The sequence below is a fragment of the Chaetura pelagica genome, unplaced genomic scaffold, assembly GCF_000747805.2.
Source record: "Chaetura pelagica isolate M959 unplaced genomic scaffold, ChaPel_1.0 scaffold1007, whole genome shotgun sequence".
Taxonomy (NCBI): domain Eukaryota; kingdom Metazoa; phylum Chordata; class Aves; order Apodiformes; family Apodidae; genus Chaetura; species Chaetura pelagica.
In genome coordinates, this window is record NW_009954097.1 from 197,873 (window position 1) to 225,072 (window position 27,200).

The 27,200-nt window shown below is 49.3% G+C and overlaps 1 protein-coding gene across 1 annotated transcript in view; it reads left to right on the plus strand.

Moving 5' to 3' along the window:
- Window positions 1-27,200, plus strand: part of DAAM1 (dishevelled associated activator of morphogenesis 1) — a 72,927-nt gene that overhangs the window by 8,183 nt on the left and 37,544 nt on the right. The window contains exons 2-3 of the mRNA XM_010002332.1: window positions 11,303-11,526; window positions 25,187-25,276. Of these exons, the coding sequence (XP_010000634.1) occupies window positions 11,344-11,526; window positions 25,187-25,276 (273 nt within the window). The 5' untranslated portion in view covers window positions 11,303-11,343. The remainder of the gene's footprint in view (window positions 1-11,302; window positions 11,527-25,186; window positions 25,277-27,200) is intronic.

The following is a 27,200-nucleotide window of genomic DNA, read 5'->3' on the forward strand; positions in this document are numbered from 1 at the left end:
TGAAGTTCTGGGAGCCCAAACTAAACCTGCCTATGACTCCTCACCCGATGAGGCGCCACGGTAATAAGCGTTTGAATCTAAAGCTAGATTAGGCAGGAAGCAGTCTGGGGCTGGATTTGCATAGCACACATTCCTTCTCCATATGACGTGCTGGTAAATCTACTGAAAGTGAATTTATAAAGCACCAGGGTGGCTTCAAGTGCTCCTGTTGATGCATGGGTTGTTCCCCCCACCAGGCACTCAGTTGGGCAAAAAAATGCCTGTGATTGCCTGGAAGATGCTTTTTCTCCCCTCCTCCTACTCTCACAGCTCGTGTTGCAGTGGATGGGAAGGGGTAGCTCTTGACAGCTCTGAAAATCTGCATCAACGGGGTTTTTTTGGTCTGTAGAAGCAATTATTTCTGGGTGTTCTTTCTTTCTGTGGCAATCACCTGTGGTAGTGAAGTGAGTTTTCAGGGATCTAAATCCAGCACGCAGCTTCTTTGGGCTTTTGCTGTAATGCCTCATGCTGGAAAAGCTGCAAAGATTTGTTACCCAGAAGCCATTTAACTTCCTTCCCCTGTGGACAAGTGCAAGATCAGGGTTTTTTTCTCTCTTGAGTTATTTCATTAGCATGTGTTCAGGGCGTCCAAACCGCAGGGTTAATCTGAAGCAATGGGCTGCCAAGCTTAGACACAGAGGAAGACGTTCTTCAAGGTTTAGTGCAGTGGTTGGGCTGCAAACCTTCAGGCTTTCCATTGCAGGGAGGGGTTTGAGACAGAGGTTCTGGATTTTGGAGATCCTGGATGTTCTTGTTCTGTTGTAAGGAGGGTTTGAGGTGGGTGTGCTTGTTCTAAGAGCTAAGCAGAAAGCAACCTTATCCAGCCTCTTCTCGTGATGCCCTCCAATCTGTGCTGAAGCACATGGCAAGGGTACGTTTGGGTGTCTGAGCAGAGATGCTCTGATGATGTTGAAGTCCCTGAGCCAGAAAACACCATCCCTGCTGGCTTGTCTTTGTTTTTGATTGTTGGGGCTCTGCTTAGCTGCTTCAGGAGCTAAAGTATGTGGCTTGGACCACTTCAAGCTTTTTCTTGACTGGCTTGTAACCCTCATATCATTGACATGAGGAAGCACAAATTAAGGAATAAGGCTCATCTCACTGGCTTTCGACCTTGGTGAGACCTGCTGGGTCCTGCCTCGTTCCCAGTGGTGTTGTCTGGGCTGAGTTGAAAGATCTGGTGAGCTGATAAATGGAAAGCTGCAGCCCTGAGTGACTCCTCTAGGCCAGAAGCTCAGTCTTGACCTCTGCTGCTGGAGCTGTTTCCACTTCAAAGCTGCTAAAGAAATGCAGGGGGGTTGGGTTTTTTTTGGGGGTGTTGGAAATGCACTTTATCAGGTAGCAGATGTGAAGACCTCTGCAAGACCTTGCCACCACCAGAACTCAGGAGCTCCCAAAGAGGTGAAGTGAAAGGTATCCCTGTCCATGTCTTTGGGATTGGAATTAGATGGTCTTGAAGGTGCCTTTGAACCTAAACCATTCTATATTCTCCATTGCTTCAGATTGTGAGTAAAACAGACTGGTGTTGATTGGGAGAAGTAATTTCACTTTGCTGGCCACAGTGATGGACTCCAAGCCCAGGCAAGAAGTCATCTGCAAGGGTGTTGTGAGCTTGGAAAGGGCCAGGAGCATCAAGGACTGATGCAAAGGCTTGGGAAGGTGAGCAAAGTGGTGGTGTTGAACCATGGAGCATCTCTACAGAGATGGTGGATGTGCAGGAGCCAGCTGGTGGATGGAAGAGGGCAGAGCATGATGCTGTACCCCACCAGAAATGGGTGACGTTGTAGCTTTCTGAGGGTATATCTGTACTTGGGGGTGCAACTGGAATGAGGGTAGTCCCAAATATATGAGCACCCAGACTGCCCTCCTGCAGCAGAAGAGATTGAACTGAAAACTTCAAACACAGTTATCTTCTCTCAGAGTGTCTGAGCCTCTCAGGATCAATTTGAGTCACTTTTTCAAGCAGCTCTTTGCAATTGTGAGGCTTTTAAAAAAATTTTTAATGAAAAGGGAGATCCTTGTATAAATATCTACAGGGACAGGAAGTTGTTTTGCAGTTTGTGGCAGGTGCAGTGTGAAAACCAGAAGTGAAATCCACTTCAGTATTGTAGCCCTGGCAGGGAGGTGGCCACTGCCACTGTGAGATTGCACTTTTGAGGGGGTTTCCTCACTGGAGCATTTTCTCCACTGGGGTGGACAGGTTTGTTTTTCAAGAAGCCTGCAGGGATGGTGGCAGGCAGGATGCCTGAAGCATTAGCCAGGCCCTGTTCAGTGTCTGGGGAAAAGCAGATTTGGTTAAATCAGTGCACAAAAGAAACACTAAAAATCCTGTGCGTTTACACAGTGTGTTTTAAATTTGGTTTGTATTGATGCTGCTGATGCTGATACTTTACTGGATTAAGCATTAAAGTAGCCTCTATTGATTTTTAAATGCATCCCTTTGGGATCTCCGCTGGACAGACATTCTCTGGATGCTCCTGTTGGGGAAGAGGGACCTTCCTTCAGTCCATCCCCAGCAGCAATGGGTTAGCTGACTTGGGAATGAGCCCTTCCTTGCTCCCTGCCATCAGCAGGAGCTAGGATAGTCTAGCAGTTAAAATGTGCTTCCATTAACCCAGGTCCTCCAAATTGCAGGCACTGGGTGTGAGCAGCTCTGCTGGGAAAGCCAAGTCCCACTCCCCTGCAGCTCCATCCTGGTCAAAGCAGAACATCTGCCATAACCTACAACATCTTGCATCCAAATAAAAAAAATGCAATTGAGTCTTCCCATTAGTCCCACCTGCTGTGCTCGCCTGCTTTTCTTTATTATCTTTAAATGCAAACAGTCTTTTAGTGTAATGTGATAAAAATTGCTGCTTTTTCCCAGGCTGGGTGGGAGCAGGCATCACGTTGGAGCTGGTGGGGTCATGTTGTGCCTGACGTGAGCCCATATATATTGGTTTTCAGCATTCATCTGCTGAGGGTTTAGTGCCATACTGGAAGGAAAGCAGCCAGCAGGCTGTTCCTGCCATCAGATGTTTTTATCAAGGAATTCTCAACCCCAGGTTCATACTTTAGGGAGAGAAATCACTTTGGATTAACGTCAGGATTTAAAAAATCGTTAAAGGGAGATCAACATTGCAGATGGGTTGTGGCATGTAGGCCAGCTGAGAAACCTGACAGATGTGTGTTGTTTGCTTTGGGCGCTTTCTGGACTAGAAGTTTAATGATATACTGAAGTTTAATGATACCTCCCCATCAGGGTCCTTGTTAGGAAGGACTCCTGTTTACAGCAGCCTCCACCCAGCTTCCCTTTTGAAAGAGAGAAAAAAAAAAACCCAACTTGCTGCACACCACAGTCTGCATAAACACCAGCCTCACCTTAAGCATTGGATAATCCTAAAAACTTCCAAACGTGCCCCAAAACTAGCCTGTTGGGACTCAGCTGGTGGCTCATCCTTGCCTTGCTGTGGTGGTGGCCCCATGGCAGATGTTGCTGTGCTGATGGACTGGAAGTGTCTGCTGCTGAGCAACTTGGAAACTCAAGCCAAATTAAGAGGCTTTAAGAGAGGAAAAACCTGCCTGTCTTCCCCCCTCCTTGGTTTTGCACACCCCGGGGATTACTGCAGAAACTGGGAGCAGTGAAATGGAAAGCTCAGCAGTGAGGCTTTGCATATGATAAATCAAAGTCAGAGCCCAAATATTCACTGGAGGAGCAGGGCTTGAGGTTGGGGGTGAGGGGGAGGAATTAAAGGTGGAATTAAAATAAAGGAAAACTTTTACTGAACTATTGTTCTCCAGGAAAAGACTAATTGGCAAACAAATACAGCTCCTCTCTCCCCACTTCCCAGGCTGTTGAGTTTTTATTGACAAAAGCTTTGCATCATCAAAGGGAGTAGCTGGAGCTGGGAGTGATCTCAGAAATGAAGTGACTTAAATCCACATCCTTTCAGATGGAGAGGGAAATATTGAGAGGGGAGGTTTCCTTCCAGCAGCCGGGCTGGGAGGTGGTCCTGGCGCCTGCTATCTCAGGAGGTTTCTGCTCACTGAAGCTGCTCTTCCTGGCTCATTATCTCTAACTTGTGATGTGCTGGGGTCAGATTCACAGCTCAGTGCTATCAGCCCGCTGGAGGTGTTTTGTGTGAGTGTTTTCCCTCAACTGGGGCCAAAACCGGTGCTGGAAATGGAGTGGGAGTGGGTGTTGGCTTGTGCTTGTGCCAGCTGATGAGGATGGCGTCGGGATGGAGGAGGATTCTCTCCCTGGAATGCTCGGTGAGGCTGTAGCTGCCCCCTGAGCTGCCCAGGGGTTTAGAGCATCCCTCTGTTCCCTCTTTTTGGCCTTGAGGGCTGCCAGGCCAAGGCTTGGCATCACCCAGCCCAGAGCCCCACAAAGAGGTGACTAGGTTCAAGTAGCAAAGTACAGCTTTTGTGAGGTTCTTCTCTGTAAAGCTGGGGGGGGTGAGGAGAGCCCTGGCTTGGTGCTAATCCCTCCCTGCTCCTGACCTCCTTGCCCCTTTGAGCCCTCCACAATGCAGCGCCGGCAGCTGCTGCCCTGGAACAAGAGCAGGGTGAGGGGAGCACCGAGGGAGATGGCCCCTTACTTCACCTTTTCTTTCTACTGGTTATTTCTGTGCTGCCTTTTGAAGCCGGGCTGGGGTACAGGGAGGGGAAGGGGATGCTCCAGCATCCTTCCTGGAGAGCTCCCTCCACCACCTCTGCCTCCCTCCACCTGCCAGGGAAGCCACCAGGGAGGTTGCTTAAACCACTTCTGACAAGTGTTGTGCCTGGGTTTCGGGATGCAAATAATTCAGAGCTTTCAAGGGAGGAATATGTGACTTGAAAACTCTCTCTTTTACCCACCACCACCCCAGCCCCCTTTTTCATTTGCTTCTACAAAAGAAGGACCACAAATCCATCTGTCTGCTGGAAAAAAGCCATGTGTTCGTTTGTAGAATTGGGTCGCTCGGCGCCCTAGTGCGTATTAAGAAATATATATATGTATATATTTATATAGGTTCCCAAACTGGGTCTTGTCTGTGGTTCCACGCGTGTTGCCCTTGTTCCTGGAATAAATGGCATTTGCCTGAGCTGATCTGCCGGAGCTCCCATAAGAAACAGTCTGGAGCAGTTTAGAGGATCTGGCACCGATGCTCAGCTCATCACCGATTAAGTTCATCCTTTTAGTGGAGAACTCGTGACCTCCTTGGGTGTTACTGTGCCACTTGCTGTCTAGCTGACTGGGAAACTTCCAGCAGGGTTTGGTTTTTAATCCCCCAAAACTAAACTAAGTTTTGCTTCGGCAGCACCTTTCCTGCTCAGGTTCATCTGTGCACTGAGCTGTGCTGGTCTCTGCAACCATAGGGAGGCAAAGAGCTGTGTGGGGATTCCCAGGGCAGCTCCCATCAGGGAGGATGGGTGCTACAAGCTCTCAACATCTTCTCCTTGGCCCCAAGCTTACCAAAGCTTATCTCGATGCCCTGGGGCAGAGGTGCTCCTGCAACACACCAGCAACCATCCCTTGCTCTGGACTTTTGCTGGTTTCCCAAACGGAGCGATGCTGCTCCAAGGATTGATTTCAGTTGGAGGGCGTTGGGCACAGCACCCTGCTGTGCACCCTGCTTTTCCCCTGGAAAACTGGATTGCAGAGTCAACAGCATGTGTGCTTCCCTTGGTGGGGGCTCACTCCTGTGCTGGAGAGGTGACTTGCATGCCAGGCCATGATACTCTCACAGTGTGGTGGAAGTTGTTGCTCTTTTCCCTGAGGAGCTTCATCAGCACCTCCAGATGGGAACCCTGTGCAAACACCTACAAAAGAGTCTCTCCTAGCACTTCTCCTGCCTGTAGTAGGTGTAAATTTTGTTTAGATGGAAGAAGGAGGGCGTTTTCTGCTGTGTTACAAACCTGTGAAACTGTTTTGGTGGGTTTTTTTCTTGCTGGTGAACATCCAAGTGTTTACTGGCTCTGTGAATCAACTGGTTTGTCTGTTCTTGCTGTGCCCTCAATTTTACCTTTGAGCTGCCGAAGCTTGTCTGCCCTTGAGCAGAGCAAGATGAGACAGCAGGCCCAGATGTGGGCTTCAGGTTGTGGTGGAAGCCACAATAAAAGGAAAGAACACAAAGGCGAGGTGACACATTTTAGGTGAGCATTGGGATTTTGATGATGCTGGCAGATGGGGTGTTCCAGGTGAGCCAAGAGCCTGGAACGCCAGTGGCATTTGGGTACCGCAAAGCCCGAGCAAGGTTTGGAGATGCAAAAGGCTCTTTGTTGAGTTCATGGAGTATAGCAGGATTTCTGGGAAGGGGAAGGAGGATCTGGGGTAATTCAGAATTTGGCAGATGTATTTCTAAATTCATGAAACCCAAGTATTTGAGATTTGCTTCCGCTGAGAATTGTAGCTCTTGTGATTTACGATGAGTCAGGCTCCTCCTGGCAGGTCATTTTCCTGGGGCATCACGGAAGGGTCTTGTCCTCATCCCCTTTCATAGCTGCTGTTTTACAGCTGGTTGGAGGGGGCAATGGCAATCATCAAACAGTTTAAAACTTTTTAGCTGAGTCCTTTGGGGTGTTTTCCCTCTCCTGCCCATATGTACAGATTTCTACCAAATGCAAATGTTCCTCTCCTGTGCACCCTATGCATGAAAACAGCTTGATGCTGGAAAAAAAACAGAGTTTTCAGAAATCCCTGTGGGATCTTGTGGCCAAAAAGTCATCTTGGTTGCTTTTAATGAGAACAGCACTGTAGTCAGCACAGAGTCCATGCTGGAGGTGCTGGTGATGGGCTCAGGTCCTGAGTTTCTGTGTTGGAGGGAAGGTGGCTCCTCTTCAGGGGAAGGCAATCCAGTTTCTGGGCTTTTCAGCCACACAGGGCTCAATTGCAAAGCTTTTATTTTTAAAAGTAAATAATGCTTGGGTCCCTCTCAGTAAAAAGGGTTTTTTTGCCCTGGCTTCAATACAAACATGAAACAGAGCAACCCTTCTTGCTCTTGAGAAGGATGAGCCCAAAGGCTACTGCCTGATGGGATGTGCATATGTTTTGGAGGGCTCATAGCTGGGACCAAACCTGAGAAGAAGAAGCTGGGTTGGTGAGCAAAGCCAAGGAGGGTGCTGGCTGTCTTGGGTCCATAAGATGAAAAATCAAAGCATGTCCAAGGAAAGCTTTGCCATTTCTCAGGGGGTGCCCCAGGTTTTATTGCTGTGGCTTCATCCTGGCTCAAACCAGGACAGGAGGTCTGGATGTGACATAGAGAAATAATCTAGAATTATTTGTTTAAAGAAGAGATCCAAAGTCATTAGTAGGTTTGACATCCACCCTGCACTGGGTGTTATGTGCTTGGGGAGAAGCACTGAAAGAGGGTTCACCATTGCTCTGCACTGGGATGGGACAAGCTTAGGGTGCCATGTGTGGGATGCCAAGTTTCTTCCTTCCACGTGCTGTATAAAGTGGTCCAGGACACCCAGCTCTAGCACTCGGTGGGAATGATGATGTCTTCCAGAACTGCCCACTGAGACCAAGTGACCTCCTGGTCACTGTGCAGCAATGAAAGAGTTAGAAACTTTCCCTCAGTCAGGAGCATCCCAGGCTGCACGGAAGCTCTGCAAGGTGGGGGGAGGCAAAGGTTGGTGTGGCCCAAAGTGCAGAAATCAGCCAGGGCTCTGCAGAAACAGGCAGTGAGTGTTACTGCACTTGCACATAAACCCTCTCCCCTTGTGCAATGCGGTTGAATTAAAGCTCCCCGTTGAGAAAGAGCTCACCCAGGATCTCGCATCCTTGTTTTGGGGAGGGGATGGGAGAGGAGCCAGGAAAAGAACACTCTCATATTCATATTTGAGGATTTAGCTCCTGGCTTCTGGGCAAGTTATGGAGGCAGGTGTGAAGGGGAGCGTGCAGACTCCTTTGCATGTGTTTGTACCCTTGCTGGGTATTTTTAGGCTGCAGACCGCAGTGCTGCAATACTGGGGCTGGCTTTGAACCAGCTGGTTGGGGCATTGGTCACAGACAGGCTTTGGCAGCGTGTTGCTCCACGCGGGCTCATTTAGCTTGCTGAGGAGGCTGATGAATATGCAAGCAGTAATTGCTGCTCTCCTTTCCTTACAGCAAAGGCGGAAGCGACACCGGGGTCCAATTTTCTCCTAATGACTGATTTCATTTCAGCACTGCTCAGGGCAATGTAGGATTGATGCTTTTTTTTTTTTTTTCTTTTGAGGGCTGGGGAAAACAACTGAACTTGTCTCTCTGTGCATTGCTGAGCTGCAGCCCATGGCCTCTGAACTGCGTGGGAACCCTGGTTCATCCTGGTGACACACGTGGTCTAAGCTCCTTCTCCTCAACCTTTTCTCCCTGGGCTTCCAGGCTCAGCCTGTCACACACACATTTCCACCCTTGTTTCTGTGAAAGTGCAGTTGTTTGGGAATGATTCGGCCCCGTCAGTCCTGCTTTGGGATTTGGGGTTTGGCTAGAGGTTCCTCAATGACCCTTCTCATCCTGACTTCCCTGTCTCTGTACATACAGTGGCAATTAAACTTAATTTATGCTGGCCTGCTCAATAGTAAAGGCCAGAAGGCACCATTAGATCACAATCTGACTTAAATATATTGATCTAATTAGTGCTCAGAGGTATAAATGGGAGGTGGGAGCAGGACATTTAACGTGATGCTGGGTGGAACTGGTTCCTTCTGCTCTCCTTAATGCAAGCCTCTAGGTTGCCAGGAGCTGTTGGATTTTCTCCTTGAAGAACCAATTTCTGTAGGACTTGCAGGGAGGGAGGGGGCTGTGTAGCTCCACCTGGTTCTGATGCTGCAATCTGCACCGTCTGCAGCTCCCGAGGACCTGCCAGGGAGCCATGTCTTGATTTTGCTCCATCACATCACTGAATATTCATCAGACTTCTGAAGGTTTAATGCTATTTGCCTGGTAGCTAACATGTTCTCTCCCTAACCTTTTTTAGCCTTGGTTGTTAATAACCTACAGCCCACTCAGCCTACGCTATAGGGTGGTTTGTTTTTATAAATTGTTTATAGATGAAAATGAGGAACCTCAATAGCTCCAGAGCTGGAAGCAGCTCAAAAATACCTTGTCTTGGTTGCTACATGTGCCTGTCTGCTTTAAAACCCAAAATAAAATCTTGCCTTTCGGTCTGTCATTTAAACTCCCCGTAAAACATCCTCAGGAGTGTGTATCTCTGTAGAGCAGGTTTTTTTCTGATAAAAGCTTCCCCTACGTTTTTGCAAGCCCAAGTTTGGGCTTGTATGTAGCAGCAGGTTTCAAGGATGAGATTGACGTGGTGTTGAAAAGGGGATGGAAAACGTTCCATGGGAGAATGGGTCTGTTTGCTCTGGACCAGGCGCAGGAGAAGGCCCTGCTCTGGGCACATTGTGGCTGTATCCGTGGACAGGGAATGACCAAGGGACCAAACCTGGCACAGCTGAGGGTGTGTGGGTCAGGACCAGGCTCCTGTGCCAGGCACGAAGCTCTGGGCAGCCACCAGCATCTCCCTCTGGGCCCTGCTCCTCATGGCTCTTCGAAGCCTGCAACGTTTTCCTCTGTGTTTCAGGGGACAGAGGTTAGCATGTCTTTGGTTGTTTTGTTTCCATCCCTCCTTTAGGAAAGAAATTCCCCAAGAGGTCCCAAACCCCTCCTAACATGGAAGGGATGCCAGCAGGCTGCTAATGGATTTGCTGCGGTGCTGGCTGCTGGGGAGCTGTGATGAGAGAGATTTCATGGCAGCTGAAATTCCTCCAGTGGCTGCATTTTTCTACATTGCAAGATGCTAAATGTGAAATGAGATTTGGGGCTCTCCAGGAAGGGGGGAGTCTCCAGACCGAGCACAGAGCAGTTGCACAGTCTGGGATTATCCCGCGTGAAGACCCAGTAACTGTTTCCCATCGTTTGTGGTTCAGATTAAACCATGTGCTAAAAATACACGATCAAAGATAATTTCAAGGGTCAGATCCTCTGTTGAAGTAATATGGGCAGAGCCTGAATTTTCTGCAAGGTCCTTATTTTGGGAGGCCAATGTTTGCCATGCAAATGGCAGTGCAGGGTCCAACACGAAACGTTCTCCTGCGCTGCCTCTCCGTGGGGTATAACAGCTGTTTATTTGGACATAGAAATCCATAGATGGAGGAGAATGGCTGGCTCCAGGGACATCAGACACTCCTTTCCAAATTCTGACCTTCTTTCCCTTTGCTAATAAATCTGAGTCATCCATATTTCAACCTTCTGCATTAGCCTTGGCTGTTTGTCCTGTCTTTTAACATCTCGGCGTCTTATTTTGCAGAGATGAAGTATGTGGGTGTGTGGCTTTATAAGGCAAAAGTTTGGCCTTTAAAAAATTTCCTACTTCTCTGGTCAATTTTTCTTACTAGTATGTTTCTCCACTGTCCTCACTCCTGTTAGGTGGTCTCATTGGCTTGACAGTCCCAATTATGGGGCAGTATTTGCTGTTATCTGTCAGGCAAGACACGTCATCTTCCCTGAGCTTTGCTCCCAACCTGAGTTTCAGAAATCAGTAAAACCCAAGTGACCCCAGGCTCTAGCAGCAGTGCCCACGTAAGCACTGGGTAGGAAAGTCTGAGCTACCAGCACCGTGTGATTTTTATCAGCTGAAATTGTGTCTTGTAAATATTTACTGGAATTTCAAGTAGGGTTTATCTAATGAAAGCCAAGTAAAACTTTCCACGAAAAAGAGCCACCCAACCGGTGGTTTCTGGTGGATGTTTAGGGATGTGTTTAAGAGCTGGGGGGAGAAAATAGGATATTTTATCAGCTCTGCTGCTGTCTGTGACTCAGGGCATCCTGAGACACTGAGAGCTTCAAGCACCAAGTCACCCATGGTGGGGACCACAGACCTGGTGGCTCCAAGCACATCCTGCTGTTCCTGGCAGCAGCCTCCCAGATTTGCCATACCCCTGGATGGCCTGTTAGGAGGGCTGAACTGGCTGCCAGGGCACAGGGAGGTTGGTGGGAATTTGCTGGGATTTGCAGCACTTGGGGGGGGGTCCAGGTCCCCTTTCCCTGCAGGGACAGTGGCGCATCCTCCCGTTCTCCTGCTGCCACCGGCTCCGGCAGAAAGCAAAGCAAATGCATCTTTTTTCATTAGCACTGTCGTCAAGGTTGCCAGGACCATAAACACAAAATCTGAGCAGAAATACTTGGCACACAAACTGTCTCCTCTCTTCCCCTCTGTGCCGAGCATGTGGGTGGCTCCGATTCCTCCTCTCCTCGGCGGGACGGGAGCGCGGCACCGTGGGGCGGCCGCTCAAACCTCCTCTCTTCTCTTTCTCTCAGGATCTAGTGCCCAGGAGGGAGGGACGCAGAGGGTTTTGGCCATGGCCCCACGGAAGAGGAGCAGTCGGGGGATCTCCTTCATCTTCTGCTGCTTTCGCAGCAGCGACCACCCCGAGATCACCTACCGGCTGCGCAATGACAGCAGCTTTGCCCTGCAGACCATGGAGCCCGCGCTGCCCATGCCGCCCGTGGAGGAGCTGGATGTCATGTTCACCGAGCTGGTGGTAAGTAGAGGATGCTTTCTCTTTATTTTATTACTTATTTGCCTCTTCCTAGTCTCCCCAGGCTTGGTTTTGAGTTTTCAGGCAGGCTTTGGTGCCAAGGGAGCACCAGGGGCTTCTGTTGAGAAAGGTTCTGCACTGAACCGTGAGCTCTGCTCCTCCCCACAGTGCGGCCAGTTCAGGTGGTTTTGCTTTCTTGTTGGAAATCCTTGACTTCTTAGGGCAGGGCTTGGGGGCTGGTCTGGCTTTGTGCACCTCTGGGGTGTCCAAGGTAGTAAAGCAGGTTGCCCCCGGAGGTGCAAAGTGACTGTACTTGCTGGGCACTTTGCTTCACAGAAATCCTTGGGTTTGGGCTCAATGGAGATTTGAAGAGTCAAGATACTGTTTCTTTATCCCTCAGCACCAAAACTCTGAAAAACCTGGATCAAAAAAATACTGGCAGCCAGAAAAAACTTTAATTTCTTCTAAGCAAAACCATTTTGGTGTGGTTTGTTGGATGGACCCAGAGTGCTCCACTGTGAGTGGATTCAGCAGTTCAGTGGGGTTTCTGTACAGTGCTTTGATGCGTAGAAGGAGCCGGGAGTCCTGATGCTGGTTGGTCACACACAGCATATCCCAGGAGATGTCAGGCAGCATGGTTTGGGTGAGCCAGGCCATTTGGTAGAGGAGAGCTGCAGATTCTAAGAACTGGTTTTGCCCAGATGTCCTTCTCCATGGGCAGGATGAGACTTCTGGCAAACGGGGACACCCCAAATAGGGCAGTGGAGATGAGTTGTCCCTGTGACAGGACCTCTTGCAGCAGTTCTGCAAAATACCACTGGCTAGGTTTGGTTTGTTCAGGTGGAGTGGCTGCCTCTTCCACATTTTTCTCCACTGATAACTTGGCCAAATGAGATTTGCCTGGGGAAATTGTTTCCCATGGAAAACTCTCCCTGTTTCCCAGCCAAAGCGGCATAAGGGCTTGTTGGGCTGGGACTGGACATCACCAGCCATGTTGAAAAAGGCATCTGGGGAGACTCACATGCTGAAGCCCCACCAAGCCTGCAGCCCCTTATCTTAGCCCAGGATTTTCAAAGCATCCCCCCAGATTTAGTGAGATGCTTTGTGCAGAAGCTGTGCAGCGAGGCAGGAGCCCAGCAGCACTTGCAGGGGCCAGCCAGACCCGGGGCATGCACTGGTGTGGTCCTTCTGCTCTTCTTCTCTTACTCTGTGCTGAAAAGATTTTGCTGTTTTTTCCCCTAACCAAGGGTAAGCAGGCAGCTTGGAGGCAGCTGCTGCTCCAGGGCATGCTGGCAGCAGGAGCCATGCTGGTTCTCCAGGGACTGAAGTCACTTGAGGAGGGGGTACAATGGGTGATCACCATGCTCCCATGCAAACAGCTTCAACCCCTTGGCTCCCTAAAACACCCTTCAGGCATATCTCCACCTGAGCCAGGACTGGGTGGGAGGGAGGGGGAAGCTGAGCTCTTCCCTGCAGGTGCGAGAGGGACATTCCCATTTGGGTGGAGTAAGGATGCAAACCCCCCATTACAACAGCTCCTTCTTGCTCTCAGTAACCTGTTGGTTTCAGGTATTAAATTTCAGCATTAGTTAAATGGTTTGGAAAGCGTCCCACTGTTGCTGTATAAACCCACTGTGTAGCATTTGGAAGAGAGACAGAGGAAGCACTCAGAGGTGCTGGGCTCATTTTTACTCCTGTGGGAGCCCAATGCCACCCGGCCTGTCACACTTTACTGGCTGCGGCAGGATGACTTGTGCCTGCCCTGTGGGACCAAGGCTTCCTTCAAAATCCTCAATTGTCTCAGTCCATTGGGTTGAGGGAAGTCGAAGTGTTTGGAGTGGGTCTGGAGGCTTTGCCAGCCCAAGTTGGTCCTTGGCCAGCTCTTCTCTTGCAGCTTAATAGTGACTTTTCTGCCTCATTTGCTCCCATTAGGGACTCAGAGTGGCAGGGGTGGAAGATTTCAGGCCTGGGACAGGTGGTATCTTCGGGGACATTGCAGTGGTAGGTTTGGTCACTGAGGTGGACAATCCTGCCACAGAGACCAACAATTAGGCAGGATCCCTGCTCCGCAGGTCCCAGCCTCCTGCAGGCATCAATGGGCAAAAGTTCTTTCTTTTTGGAGACGTCCCGCAAAATATTCTCTGGGCTTTGGGTGTTTTTAAGTGAGCCTGTTCATCAGGAAACATCCATAATGTGAGAAATCAGTGATTGTCCCATGCCAGCAGCAGAGGACAAGGGTCTAAGCTGCAGGACATGGAGCAGCTGTGACTCTGAGGTCAGCTAAAGGCTTGATGTGCTCTGTCCCAGCCAGCAGTTTGCAGGCAGGCAGGGCTTTTTCCCTGGCTCAGGGCAGAGGCAGATGTTGTTCCTGTGATCGATGACTGATCACTGCTTCCTCCAGGAGGAGCCTTTTTCGTTTCCTTCCCATTCCTCCTGCCTGGGCTGAATGGGTTTTCGTCAGGGCATTGTTGGGATGTCGCTCAAGCGGGCACCGGCCCCGTCTGAAAGGCTTTTCTTTGTCCTCTGTCCTGGTGGGGCTCCGGCCAGGCCCAGCCACCCAGGGAGGCGCAGGTGCTGGCAGGGAGGCACAAACAAAAGCAGAGGATTTCAGCAAGATTTACTGACTTGCGGTTCCCTTGGCTGGGACAAGGCTTTATGATTTCGTGCAGCTCTCCTTGCACTGAGGCTGGTGCGTCCCTCCGGTTGGTGTTTGCTCCTTGGGGCTCCTGCAGGAGTGTGGTACCTGACAGCCACATCCATTGGGCTGAAGGAGTTTCAGGAGCCATCCATCTTCCTGCAGGACACATCAGGAGGGTTGTTGTGCTGTGGGCCTGCTCAGCCCCAGTGAGGGGGAATATCTGGGGCTGCATGAGCTGCCTGCAAACTGGGAGAACAAAGCTGTGCCATCTGCCACGGCTTCTTTCAAGAGGCTCCTGCATATCCAGGCTAACAATACAGCATTTCTTCAAAGCCTGAAATCTTGCTTGCACGCTCAGAGAAAGCACTTGCAAAGCTCCACATAATGGTGCCATATGGTAGATCTTGCCATAACAATCCTCTCTATTTTCTGCCAGCAACTAGACTTTCCACCAGATGGGTAAATGACTGATGTCTTTTATATCTGCTTAACACTCCTTGTCACTCTGAGGTTTGTGGCGAAACGCTCAGTGTGTGGTGATGTGCATCAGCCCTGTGGGATCTGTCCAGGCAGGGGGGTGGGGGCATGGGGGTGTTGAATGGCTTGGTCTGGAGAGGGCAGAGGGATCCCTGGCATGACCCGGGACACCTCACTGGCTCTGTCTGTGGTGGGGCTGGTGGCAGTCTCTGTCCCAGCAGTAGGAGAGCAATGCTCTGGCAGCTCCTCACACCACCTGGGTGCTCAGAGATGCTGCCAGGTCCAGCGTGGCTTTGCACAGCCCTGCAGTATGAGGTGCTGCCTCTTCCTGGTCCCTCACCTCGTTCCTGCCCTGCATCCCTGCTGGTAGAGGGATGTGCTCAGAGGAGATGCTGCCCCACCTGCCTCTCAAGGCTTGTCCTCCCAAATTCCTGGGTTTTGCAGAAATTCCAGTTACTGCTCCCAATGGAGCTTCTCAGGCTTTTTACCTTCGACTTGTCTTTAGCAACAGAGAAGAAATTAGAGCAGCCTCCCTCTAGCCTTGCAGCTCCCCTGGAATGTGCAGCAGCCCATTTCTAGCCCACAAAATCAGAGCAGGTAACCTTCCCCAGGTCCTTCCACCCAGTCTCCAGCAGCCAGCAGGTCTTGGAGACCTTGGGAGGTGATGCTGGGAGGCAGGTGGCTGGTGGTTGTGTGGTATCCCCAGTCCCTGGGCTCAGAACACTTGCAGACCCTTGCTCTCTGTCATTGCACAGGGTTAGTGACTGTCTCCACTGGGATCTGCTGGAGGGGAGAGATTCACACACCATCTTCAAGTGCTTTATGCCTTCCCTTCCCATGATATGGAAGGCTGCTCCATCCCTCTCTGCTGCTTTATGAAGTAGTGGAAAGACAGGGGAAAAAAAAAACAAACTAAAAAAAAAAACTAAAAAAAAAAAAAGCTCTCTGGCAGCTTATGAGGTTTATCACAGCATTTGTTTTTGCTGTACTTGGGGAAACTCATGCATTTCCATCAGAGCAGCTCTCTGGATGCTATCTGGTAGGAGATAACATCCCCGTCACAGAGATTAATCCTTTGAAATGCTTCATGGTGGGCAATTGCTCTGTGCCTCACCACGTGGGGTGCTTGGGTAAGATGCTCCATGCATAACTGCCCTGCAGAGCTGTGCCTTCCTGCCCTCTTGGCGTGCCAGGACAATTGCCATTTTATATGCTGCTCCAACAGGGAGCAGAGGACAACCCCAGTGTAAGAAGGAGGCAGTGGTGCAGCCAGTCTGAGCACTGCTCTGTGTTAATAGCAGCTCTGGGTTGGGAACTCACTGCTAGTGACATCCAGTTTTACTTGGGAACTGAAGAAATACACTTTTCCCCTGGTTTCTAATCCCATAAGGAGAAAGTATGAGGTTTTGGGCCTTGCGAAACAACACAGCTTTTGAGTAACAGCTGAGGGATCAGCTGCAAAGCCAAGCTTTGCATTTCATGCTTGCAGGTCACCTGTCATTTTTTGCTGCCCGGTCTTTGCAGCATTAAGGACTTTGGGATTTTGGGAACCACTGAACAGCAGCCAAAGCCATTTTCCCATATATCTCCAAAGAAAAGTCTGCAGCTTGTACGCAGAAAATACACAATTCCTATAGCCCTTGTGTCCTGGGCAAGACACCCCTTTCTGCAGAGCCTGTCCATGGTCAGACAGACAGCACAGGGTTCCTGACCCCATCCCACCAACTACCCCTTAAGAGCAAGCTCCCTTGAGCTTATGAACCATTTTTGAGGAAGAAAACCAAGTGATCTGGTGAGATCTGCTTTGAAGTTCCCTCTGCAGGGAACTGGGTGGTTCTGCTCATTAGATGCCTGGACCTGCCACGCCGCTCACAGCGCTCGTTTTCATCACCTCGTGGTGTTACACCCTCCCATATAATCTCTTAAACACATGTTTTGATAGGTGAGCATCTGATAGAGAAGTCGCACACCTACTTGGCAAGAAAATGAGGACTTTCCACCTACATGCATTCCACAGACCTGAATGGAGTAATCCACTGAGGACCACTCTATTTCAGCTGAAGCATTTGTGTAATTGCAGTATCTGTTACACCTCCAAACTAGTTGGGGGGGCTTGCCCAAAACCCACGCTGCTCCCCACCCATAATTTTACAAAGGACCCATGTTATAGCACAATGTGAGTCCCAGATGAAGGCAGAGAGCACATAAGAAACCCCTTTGTTTCCAGGAGAAGTACAGCTGAAGTGGAAAAATTATATGGTCTACCTGCTAAATGCTTTCCATTTTGCACCTCATAAAAGAGGAGGCCACATCCCTGGGAGGTGCCTGGGCAGCTCATTTGGTAACGCGTCGGTGACCTTAATTGGGGCATTTAGAGGTTTTTGACTTGCACCAGTTCCAAGTGTTTCTGGCACAGGTCACCAGAGAGAGTGCTGGCCCCCTTTGGATGGGGCATCTGCTCCAGCCGTGGTCTTCTCCTTCCTGATACCTTGGTGATTGGGTGGTGTTGCTGGAGTAACAGGCAGGATTGAGCAGCATGCGGGTTGTGCTTCATCACCAGTCTCAGTGGAGAGTGTTCCTGCTGGGAATAGCACGTGCTTGCCTTGTACCCGTTGGCAGACACAAAGGAAAGCTGTTCATGCTGCTGTTGTATCTGTCACCAGCAGTCTGGGTGTCCCTTGGCGTGCGAGCTGCACCAAGACCAGCAGCTGAGGCTTTCTGCAGCCCTGCAGGCAGGATCCTGCCTGATCACCCTGTGGTCAGAATTCCTATCAACTCCCATGCTCGAATCAATACTGGTATTTATGGGGATCAGCTTCCCTTCCCCAACAACACCTAACAGCTCTAGGGCCATCTGATGTCTCTTGAGCTAGGCATCTTTCTGGATCTCAAACCTCGGTTAGAAGTTGCCTCCTTGCAGGGTGACTGTCTGCTGTGCACCTGCTCAGGGTCTTAAAAATGACCTTAGGATGCTAAATGTGACCAAAGCCATGGTTGTGGGTCAATAAGAAACACTTGTCCCAACCAAGCCACAGGTATGGAAGGAGCCCACTTCTTGTGTTGCCATGAGCATCAGGCTGTAGCTGGTTCCTGCTCCCCTCAGCTGCACCCCTAGGATCCCATGCGCAGAGCAGTAAGTAACAGACTGGTTTGGGTTGGAAGGGACCTTAAAGATCATCTAGTTCCAACCTGCCTGCATGGGCAGGGACACCTCCGACTTGACCAGATTGCTCAAAGTTGCATCCAATCTGGCCTTGAACACTTCCAGGAATGGGGTATCCACAAGTAGCTAACTGCCACAATTTAAATCACAGAATCACAGAGTATTAGGGGTTGGAAGGAACCTCCGAAGATCATAGAGTCCAATCCCCCTGCTGAAGCAGGACCAAAAAACCACACACAACTAGGGCAGATGACTCAGAAAAGCATCCAGACAGGTCTTGAAAGTCTCAGAGAAGGAGACTCCACCACCTCTCTGGGGAGCCTGTCCCAGGGCTCTGTAACCCTCAGAGTAAAGAAGTTCTTCCTCATGTTAAGGTGGAACTTCTGTGCTCAAGTTTGAGTCCATTGCCCCTCAGCCTATCACAGGGCACAGTGAAAGAGCTTGTCCTGCCTTCTTGATGCCCTCCTCTATTTATAGACATTAATCTTGGGAAGCTTTAAGGATTGAGTTGATGTGAGGCTTTGCAGCCACTGATTCCCATCCAGCCCCTTTTCAATGCTCTTCCTAGGGCCTTAGCTGTGGAAACCTTGGAGCAGTTGAACCCCAGACCAAGCATGCACAGCTTTCCTAAGTGAGCATCTGCATTGGGCAGGGGACACCTGAAGCCAGCTTGACCCATTGGTTTGACTTCCAACTTCAGTAGCTGTCAGGGATACCAGCAGCAAAGGTGGCATCTACAAACTGATTAAAAAGGGAGCTGCTTCTTTGGATCCATAAACAGGTAGGAAATCCACATCCGAAACCACCTTCTTATTTATTTGCCTGCTCTGTGCTTTATTATGGTACAAGGTGCACCCAGCAAGCCCAGCTGTGGCTGACTTGAATTTAATCCATTTTAGTGATCACAGTAGTAAATAAGGGGCCGATGCATCTAATGTTTTTGTGTTCAGGGTTTATGTACAATCGTGTGGGAAAAGCACATTGGGGATCAACCTGCAGGGCTTCTAGATCTGAGAGTGCTCTTCAGGGTAAAACTGCACAGATCAATAACCCAGGCTGTGAAAGTACCCTGTGTTAATTAAAATTGGAGAGAGGTTTTCCACATGATGTTGGTGAAAAGGTCACAGAGGGCCAAGCTCAATAAATAAATACAAATTTATATTTGCAGTTACATAGTACAACAAAAAAGATTGAGAAACGTAAGTAGTTACTTCTCTTTTAAAAGATACCAATATTGGCATATGAACACCTTTAAAAACTTTAGCCTATTAAAGGACTTAATTAAATGAAATAATATTAAAGCAGTACGTGCTGTCTGCCTCAGTTAAATGTTTGGACTGATGGGAGCATGAACCAGCTGCAGCTTGAGTTTATTGAGGAGCTAAATCAGCTATTGATGGCCATAATCTTTCCTGCAGAAGAAGAAAGGAACACATATTTTATTTATGCCTGTCCAATGTGTTAAGGTCAATAACTGAAAGCTGCAGAGCAGGGTGGATTGGGGGTCTTTGCTCTTCCAGTTTGGGATGAAAGATTCAACATGGGAAGAGGCTGACTAGGTGTAAGTGCTTCAAAGTGCTTAGCATGATTCCTTGTTGCTGCTACTCATTCCCTTGTCGTAGGCAATTCCCTTTATTCAAAAAATTCATTACATGAGAAAGGCAAAATTAATAAAAATCTTCTATCTGTTATGCTTATTCATTAAGAGAGATGAATAGTTGCCTTTTTGTTTGTGTTCTGGAATTGTCACGAGTAAATTAAAAACACACAGTGATAATACTGGTTGGCATTGGCTTGTCTGGAGATTTAAGTTCTCAGGGTCCTATGGCTGAAAAGATGTGTGCTAGGGAGGCAGTATTTTTATTACCAATGCTAAAATACTTCATTCACTACCTTCTTATTTAAAAAAACCAACACAAACCCAAACATTGAGATAAACCTGCATACGTGGAGAGTTGTAGTGGCCTAAAGAAACGCTGCAGATAGAGAAGCTCCTCTGGCGGTGCAGGATGCGTTTCAAGGCAGTTGTTGTTTGCACTGTAACAACTCCTGATTAATGAGTCTGTGAGTTTAGGAAAAGTGCTTAAAAAAGAAAGTAAGGAGCTGAGTAAGAAGGTGGGTGCAGCTGGCAGAGGGGGCTGGCAGTGGGGACAGGCAGCTGCCCAGCCAGCCGTGCGGGCAGCCCCGTGGCCAAGTGGGAGAAGATTAGATGAGGCATGGGGGGAAAAATGCTGATTGGCATTTCCCTTGACACCACAGCCTTCTGGGATAAATCGAACTGATGAACTTGGAAAAGAATGCCTGGAAGAGAGAGAAGAAGCGATATGACCTCTGAGAAAGGAAGCTGATGCAGGCTTCAGCAGGCCTTTTTTGTGTTTTTTAAGTCCCGTGCTCTACCAGTTGGTGCCAAACGTTGCCAAAAAGTTCCCGCTTGATTCTTTCTTTCTTTCTATGTGTTGCTGTTATTTTTTCTTTTTGGAGCAATTTTCATCTCTCATTTTTGACTTGAGGATGCAGGAGAGCTTGCCATTACGTGCTGTAGTCTTTCTGGTGCCCTTACAGAAGTTTCTAAACTCTGTCCACCCATCCATCAGCAGTAAATTCACTTGCTCCTTATCATGTTCGTCACTTACTGATCCAGTGATGTCCTTCTGTGTGTGTGTATCTATATATAAACCCAGAGCAAGCCAGCAAATTTTCATTAACTTTTTTTCCAGTTATGGCAGTGGATGACCTCCATATTTTACCCCATCTCCACATCTTTTGGTTACACAATTTATCAGCCAGAAGGGTGCAATAGACTTCTCAGTTACTCATCTTTCTTCCTATGACCCCTGAAGATATTCTCAGGGTGCAGACCCCTGTACAGGGAATTGTCCTTTACTTAATTTCTACTCCCTGGGTGCTTCTTGCAGAATGTTTGGGGTCCCATGGGACCTGTGGGATGTAGGGGAAGAACCTGTGATGGTCATGCTGGGGTGTTGTGGCCATGAGTGGGCACCACTTGGGTTCACCCACCTCTAAGAGCCCATCCTGGAGGTTGTTTCTGAAGGCCAGAGCTTTGCAGCATCCTGGCTTCGTGGTCTTGTCCTTATTAAAACCTGTGACTCTCAGCCTGTGGAAGATGCTCATTAAAATGTCCACCTTGCAATGGGTGGAGTGACAGGGACAGGAGGTTGCACTGAGGATCATGCTGTGAGTTTGGGGTTGGACTTGGTGCCCTTTCTGCTGGGAGGGTCAGACATTTCTTCCAGTGGCAGTGCCTTGCTTTTCTGCTTGGCCTGGCTTTGCTTTCAGGAGTTGAGTAGTGACTAGGGTGGCTGTAAACCAGAGAGGTGGTGGGGTCTTCCTCCTTGGAGATTCTCAAAAGCTGTCTGGGCAGTGGCTCTAGGTGGCCCTGCTTGATCAGGGGACTGGACCACAGAGGACCTCCAGTGGCCTGGGCTCCAACTGTGTGTCCTCCAAGGGAAAGGTGCAGGAGCACCTGTTAGAAACTTGCTTGGCCCATGGAATCATGCTCACAGCGTGCTGAGCCAAGCCACGTGTTCCCAAGGTAGCTTTAGGAGGTCAGTGTGGGATCACCTTCACTGGAGCTCGTGCCATGCTCAGAGGGAGGGAGGGGAGAGGTGTGCTTGGCTTGGGCAGGGAGCCCTTGGCAAAGCAAGCTGCATGGAAGTCTTTTACCTCCTAGAAATAGCAAATAAACGCTGAGAATCAAACCTCCCCTGTGAGGGTTTCTTTTTAAATCATATTCAAATGACAATTTAATGTGGAAACATGTTTCCTGATCTCAAGGTGAATAGTTTAACTCTACGGGATAAATATTTAAGAGTAGTGTATCTCTTTCCAGTAAAAACACTCTGGGCAGAGACTTCCTTTTTGGTAGCAAAATGAGGCTGTTACTTTATGTGCCTTTGACCCAGTTCCAAAAAAATACTTAAAGCAGGGAAGCTGGCAGCTCCTGCCATGGGAAGCAGCCAGGTGGAAGGGGCCAAGCTGTGAAAGGTGAGGCTGAAGTGAGGGGTGAGGGCTGTAGGGGTGATGGACCCAACCCACCAGTTATCTTCTCACTCTCCAGCAGCTGCCAACATCACACGCTGCAGTGGGAGCTGCAAATGGCCTGTAAAATTAATTGCCAGTTAGAATCACCTAATTATCAAGCTTGTGATTATTAATTGAAGGCACATCTGGGTTGGAGGTTGTGCACAGCTCCTCTGCCTCGCTACAGCTCTGCCATGCAATTGCTGAAGGCTTTGTCAGACAAGTGTACAGGGGTCTCTAGGCCCCTGGAAAATGGCTGATGTTCGTGTCCTCTCTTGGTCTCCTGGAGTTTGAGGGGCAGTTTATGAGCAGCCTGCTTTGGGCCAAGGAGTACTGAGATAGCCAGAGGAGGGCCATGAAGATCATCCAAGGGCTGGAGCACCTTTCCTGTGGAAACAGACTGAGAGAGTTTGGATTATTCAGCCTGGAGAAGAGAAGGCTCCAGGGAGACCTTAGAGCACCTCCCAGTGCCTGAAGCGGCTACAGGAAAGCTGGGGAGGGGGTTTTACAAGGGCATGGAGTGATGGAACAAGGAGGGATGATTTCAAACTGAAAGATTTACATTGGATATTAGAAAGAAACTTCTTACTGTGAGGGTGCTGAGAGCCTGGCCCAGGTTGCCCAGAGAAGCTGTGGCTGCCCCATCCCTGGCAGTGTTGAAGGGCAGGTTGGATGGGGCTTGGAGCAACCTGGTCTGGTGGGAGGTGTCCCTGCCAATGCAGGGGGGTTGGGCTAGATGATTTTGAAGGTCCCTGCCAAGCGAAACCAGTCTGTTACCAGTAAGCATAAGCAAAGGGCTGGAGGTGGGTGCAGGAATCCCCGTGCACACCATGTAAGGACCCGACTCTTCCCAGTGAAGTCGCTGTTACAGCTCAGATGAACAGTCATTAGTCCCTGTTGGATTATGAGGATTTTCGTACTCTCTGGGTGCCACGTAGTGTTTATTTAAACACCTCTACCAAGCATCCTGCAAGATGTCATTAGGTAGGTGTTGCTGAATGGTGCAGGGCTGTGATGACTGAACATGTCAGAGCTGAGGCACAAGGAAATGTGCTGTGTGGGGCTCAGAAGCATTTCTGCACCTTCTTTGGATGTGTTTGCACATTGTCACGTACCTGCACCTAATAAGATCTTCTGCTTTATCCTTTCTTACTCCCACTTCGGCTTCAGCTCAGTTTGGATTCCTTTTTTCTTGGTTAATAAATCTTCACCTTTGCACAAGTTGTATTTTTAGGGCATGGGTATTTTGAAAGTTTCAATAAATATTTTTCTAAGGACCTGAGTACAGATGTGCATGGCTGGTGCTTTCGGGCCTGAATCCCAGATTCAGGTGGCAGGGAAGCAGGGTCACAGTGGAAGCACTTTCTTGTGCTCAGTCAAACCCTCACCTTGGAGGTAAATACTCATCAGGAGACCTTTTTCCTCTCCCACATTCCCAGGTGTATTTTTCCAAGGAGCTGAATTTCAGATGGGTCCCTGTATCATCCTTTAGACGTGAAGAATTGGGGCTGAAGCAGAGCTTGGGTGTCCGACCAGTTTGTAGCCTGAGGAGACACAATGGAAAAGGACATAGGGTGCAATTTTGGTTTTGAGGCATGGGAAGATGATGGGACTTGCCCAAGACTGGGGAGTCCCTAAGCCAGATTCTCCTCCCTGCATGCAGGAGGAGGAGAGACATCTCAGTCTGGGCTCAGGCTTTCTCAGTCCTCATTTTCTTCCAAGTCTCTCCTAACAGCAACACGTTTATTTGTTGTAAGGGTGTCTTGCAGGTCTGTTTCCAGAGCCCCACCAACATCAGCTCTGTACAGCACAGTGGTTTGAAGAGTCAGTTGATACGGGGCCAAAAAGTCAAGGAAGAGGCAAAGCTTCTCTGTGCACATGTAATGGAAAAAGCTCCACGACACCTTTCCTTTTGAGGAGTAATTTCATCGAGAAGTGAAATCAATACCTGAAGTGGATGTATAAGCTTTTCCAAGATGTCCAGGACTGCCAGCAGCCCTCTGTCACTGCCTGTTGTGCTGGCCTTTGGGTTTGGGTTACAGGAGAGCTGAAAGCTCCCTTTGGTGGCTACTGGGTGCAATATGAGCTTTAATTAGATCATCTGTATTTCGTTGTGGCCTATAGGCTTGCTCATGCAGAGACCCATCTTTCCCCATAAACATCTTGCTCAGCCTTCACCAAATGGGGTTTTTACTCTTGATTGGGTTACCAGGGGCTTCCAGCTTTAGTTGTTACATGTTAGTATTCAGGCAGGGAAACTTAATGAGTCTCCATGTGGTATCAGGGGGAGGGGGGGGGGTGTTGCCTTTTTTAGTTGCTGAAATTAAGTGTAATTTTTAATGTGGATCCTCTTAATTAAATCCACTGGCTGGGTGGGATGAGTTGGCTGGAGGCCATGGCAGTGCTTTCGTGTGACCTTCTGCAGCATCTCCAGCACTCCCACTGCCCCACCAACACCCCTCCAGCACTAGGATTGTCATCAGTGGTGGGGTGATGTTAAGAGACATCCATGGTTGTAAGATCAATGCTGGCTTTAGCAACGAGCCTCCCAGCCCTGCCTGAATGTCTTATTTAGTTCTCTGATAAGAGCTTTGACCTACATCTAGCACCAGGAAGCAACGAAGCTTTGATAATACTCGGGCAGCCTGGTGGAGGGCACAGTGGTAACTGAGTGTCCAAGTTGAAAATGGATCTGTCTGTTAAAATAACATCAGATCAACCAATAAAGCTTTCAGTCAGTAAACAGCTTTATCTCTGCCTGGCAATACGTAGTCCAGTTTTGGTGGAGAGGTTGTATCTCTCTATGAACTGTAGGTGTTAGGAAAAGAGCTTTCTATTTTTAGTTAGAGGGAAAACAAACCAGAAGCCAAAAAAACCCCTGCAGTTTTTGATGAAATGAAAGTATCAGTGATGGAAAGGGGCTGAGTCACTCAGGGTGCAACTGTATGTGTCTTAGATGTATGTGTTCTATCATCTGGAGCTCTCAGTCCTCAGTGGGAGCCTCTCTTGTGGGCAGCTGTAATGGCTTCATGGATCTCCTTTCTAAAACACTTGCTGCCTTTGAAAGCCATGAAGGCAATGTCCAGAGGAACAAGGCAGGGAGGTTTGCAGCCCCATCCTGCTGGCAGCTGCCCGTAGCCCAGGAGTCAGGGGAAGGTCAGCAAGAGCAGGATGAGAATTCACATCATGGCCCTGACAAATCGATAGTCACGGGGCGATGCTGCTGGGCCACAGCTGTGCTGTGCTGTGGCCCCACATCGATTCATGCTGCTTGGCTGAGGGGTTGTGTCTGTGCCATCACCATTCATGTACTCATGATTCGTGTGTTTTTTTCCCCTTTCCAGGATGAACTTGACCTCACGGACAAGCACAGAGAGGCCATGTTTGCGCTGCCGGCAGAGAAGAAGTGGCAGATCTACTGCAGCAAGAAGAAAGTAAGAGACCCATCCACACTGTGGTTGCCTTCTGTGCAGGGTGGGGAGAAGATGTGGAGAGGGACACAGCTCTCTTGGGATGCCAAGTGGTAGTGGGGCTGTCATAGAAATGCATCTGTTCTCTGGGGAAGCTAGGGCCACCAGGGAGGTGGGGATGTTTAGCTGAGAGAGTTGGGGTTGTTCAGCCTGGAAAAGAGAAGGCTCTGGGGAGACCTTATTGTGACCTTTCAATACTTAAAGCAGGCTTATAGGAAAGGTGGGGGCAGGCTTTTTAGCAGGGTCTTTTGTGACAGGACAGGGGGTCGTGGTTTTAAACTAAAAGAGGTTAGATTCAGACTAGATATAAGGAAGAAAGTTTTTACAGTGAGGTTGGTGAAACATTGGCACAGGTTGTCCAGAGAGGTGGTAGATGCCCCATCCCTGGAAACAGGGTTGCTCTGGTCTAGCTGAAGATGTCCCTGCTCGCTGCAGGGGGTTGGACTGGATGTGACCTTTAAAGGTCCCTTCCAACCCAAACTGTGCTGTGAGTCCATGATTCAGTTCCCAACCCCAGCCTGGCTGCAGGAGATGGCTCAGCAGTGCTGGCAGTCGCCTGGCCCCACTCGAAGGCTGCTCCTACTAATGCCTCTTTTTCCCTGCTGTAGCAATGGCACCAGATTTTCCAGCCACATTTCAGGCCAAGAGCAGGCTTACCTTGCTCATGTGGGATTAAGTTTTAAGCCTCTCATAAATACCCCTGAAATCCCTGTATTATTGTTAGACAGAGGCCGGCCGTGTCCGAGATTGAAATTGGAGGGGAGAAAAGATGTTAGCAAATTACAGGCCCTGGTCTGAATCAACAAGGAGAGGGGCAGGGGATGCTCACTCGTCACTGCCTGTTGGACAAGCCAAGCTGTGCTCTGGTGCATCTGGATAAGGGGAGACAACGGAGATTTAAATCAAGCAAAGCCATGTAATTATTACTGTGAGTGGAGATTACATGCTATCTAATCTCCTGAGGAAGGGCTTAGATGGGGCTGATGTTGCCCCTTTCCTGTTCCTGCACCCCTTTGAGCTCACAGGTTTTTAAATACTGTGCTGGGAAACTGCTCCCAGAGGATGTTGAAGGAAGGAGCCATGGAAGTGTTCTGTGGCATCCTCAAAGGAGGATGCCCATGTGGGGCTGGATCCTGGCTGGTTCTGCTCTGGTCGTTGTTCCTCTGGCTGCTCTCTGCTGCTCCTTCCCTGCTTGTGATGCTGGTGAGCATATGTGCCACTGCTTGCTCTCAGGGAGGTGTGCTGGTGGAGACAAATGCTTTTCTCCTGCTTTTTAATTAAAAAGAAGTGAGGCCATATCAATGGAGGCTCCAGCTGTGGAGGAAACAAGGAACCACATGGGCTGGAGATGGGTGGTCTCCATGCATGGCAGGCTCAGTCCTGCTCCTGTGTGATGAGGAGCAGCAGGCAGCAGGAACATCAGTGGCTATCCAGCAGCTCATGGTGAATCTTACTCATGTACCTGTGTTTTTATGAGGGCAACTCACCTACATCATAGCCTGGCATTGAGGAGAGGGACTGGACTTCCCCAGCTGAGAGCAATGGCTGTATTTTGGCCAGGCCAGTGGAGCTGGAGACAGGGCTCTTACCTCCCTGCCTGCCTGCAGGCTGAAGAGTGGTGGTTTGGGATGTCCAGGATGCCCCAGACCCTTTGGCCTGCCTGTGTTTGACAGCAGGTTGTTGCTTGAGATGTTGGTAACACCCAGTTTCACCTGGTGAGTTACCAAGGATTCAGAATCATCCCCTGAGCAGTTTTTACTCTTTCCTCTGCTGTCAGTTTTGCCTCCTGTTGGAAACAGTTGAGTCAGGCAACTTTGGTCAGACATTGAGTCTGAAAGCCCCTGTTTGGGGCATTCCCAATTTTTAGCATTTTCCCCATATTCCTGCT